Raw genomic sequence first — 1,829 nt, 5'->3', positions numbered from 1 at the left:
TGCAATTTGTTTATACAGAACAACTACTGAGTCCAAAGCTCAGCCAACCAAAATTCCAGATCATGCACTTGGTCATCCTTGCAAACAGTACTAAATGTCTTGATACAAACATGTACATGTCTGACCATACATCAACTCCACTCTTTGAAGTGCTGTCCAGCCATACATAAACTCATCGAAGCCCCTATTCCACACAGACAACCATCCAACTTTCTCCACGCTGCCATTTCTTACCTCTTAAGCCCCTTAAGATCTCTAACCAGCGAAAATGCTGCCTAGCATCCTTTCGTTCCTGCTTTCCTCCTTTATTCTCTTCAACACCGAAAATCTCGTTGCCGTGGCTCTCACTTCGCCACAAGACATCTCAGCTCTCAAAGCCTTCAAAGCCTCGGTCAAGCCAAGTTCAATCCAGCCATGGTCTTGCCTTGCTTCATGGGACTTCACCACCGACCCCTGTGCCTTCCCTCGTCGGACCCACTTCATTTGTGGCATCACCTGCTCCCCTGACTCAACTCGAGTCACCCAGCTCACTCTTGATCCAGCTGGCTACTCAGGCCAGCTCACCCCGCTCATCTCCCTACTCACTAGCCTCACCATCCTCGACCTCGTAGACAACAACTTCTATGGCCCTATCCCCTCCTCCATCTCCTCGCTTATCAACCTCCAAACCTTGACCCTGAGTTCCAACTCGTTCTCTGGCGCAGTCCCTAACTCAATCACCAACCTTAAATCCCTCGAATCTTTAGACTTTTCACATAATTATTTATCTGGGTACCTCCCAAAAACCATGAATTCAATGTCAAGCTTAAGAAGACTTGATCTTAGCTACAATAAACTAACTGGGCCCTTACCAAAACTACCTTATAACTTACTAGAACTGGCTTTGAAGGCCAATTCCTTGTCTGGCTCGTTATCAAAATCATCTTTTGACAGGTTAACTGGGTTAGAAGTTGTTGAACTCAGTGAAAACTCGTTCACTGGCACATTAGAACCCTGGTTCTTTCTCTTACCTGCACTTCAACAGGTTGATTTAGCCAATAACAGCTTGACACGTGTCGGGATATCAAAGCCTAGTAATGCTAACAGTGACCTCGTTGCTGTTGATCTTGGGTTCAATAAAATCGAGGGGAATGCCCCCTTGCATTTTGCTGATTATCCACTGCTGTCTTCTTTGTCACTAAGGTACAACCGGTTACGCGGCACGATCCCATTGGAGTATAGTCGAAAGAAGAGTTTGAGAAGGCTGTTTCTCGATGGGAATTTCTTGATTGGGAAGCCACCACCAGCTTTTTTCGCCGCCGACACGTCTGTTTCCGGTAGCCTAGGGGATAATTGTCTGCAAGCATGCCCAGGTTCGTTTCAGCTGTGCATGCCTACACAGAAGCCAAGTTCCGTATGCAAGCAAGCCTATGGTGGAAAACCAAGGTCTTAATTTGTCAGAATGTTATATAGATATTTTTATTTTTTTATTAATTACACGAAATAACACTAATGTGTATTGAGAGTTTTTAAATACTGAATGGTCACTTTTGGAAATGAAAGGATAAACGAGCCTCACCTGGCCCTGGATTGTTTTCTGTTGCTTTGCTACCTTGAAAGGACACTTTTTCTAGATTTTTATTATGATCAGTGTTTAGTGATTTTTTTATTTAAATATTATACTATACAAAACTCAAAACAATGTGCACATATTTTCCTTTGGATTTACTATTTAATTTTTATTTTCAATATGATTCTTTATTTTTTGTTGGGATTGTATTTTTTTGCCAAGCAATAATTGAATTAAATTTATTGATCAAAACATAAAATTAAAAGACATGGAATTAAAG

The 1,829-nt window shown here is 41.9% G+C and overlaps 1 protein-coding gene across 1 annotated transcript; it reads left to right on the top strand.

Annotated features, from left to right (window-relative positions):
- LOC7465036 (probable inactive leucine-rich repeat receptor kinase XIAO) lies at positions 1-1,577 on the top strand. The gene has a single exon (XM_024600733.2). It carries the CDS (start codon positions 269-271, stop codon positions 1,430-1,432), a length of 1,164 nt encoding a protein of 387 aa, XP_024456501.1. The 5' UTR covers positions 1-268; the 3' UTR covers positions 1,433-1,577.
- The last annotated feature ends 252 nt before the right edge of the window (positions 1,578-1,829 follow it).

This window comes from Populus trichocarpa, chromosome 1 (genome assembly GCF_000002775.5).
Source record: "Populus trichocarpa isolate Nisqually-1 chromosome 1, P.trichocarpa_v4.1, whole genome shotgun sequence".
NCBI classification, from domain to species: Eukaryota; Viridiplantae; Streptophyta; class Magnoliopsida; order Malpighiales; family Salicaceae; genus Populus; species Populus trichocarpa.
This window is presented reverse-complemented; position numbering and strand designations above follow the sequence as displayed.

What these genes read in the sequence shown, in the direction of transcription:
- LOC7465036 (XM_024600733.2), top strand. Translation starts at nt 269, where the DNA reads ATGCTGCCTAGCATCCTTTCGTTCCTGCTTTCCTCCTTTATTCTCTTC.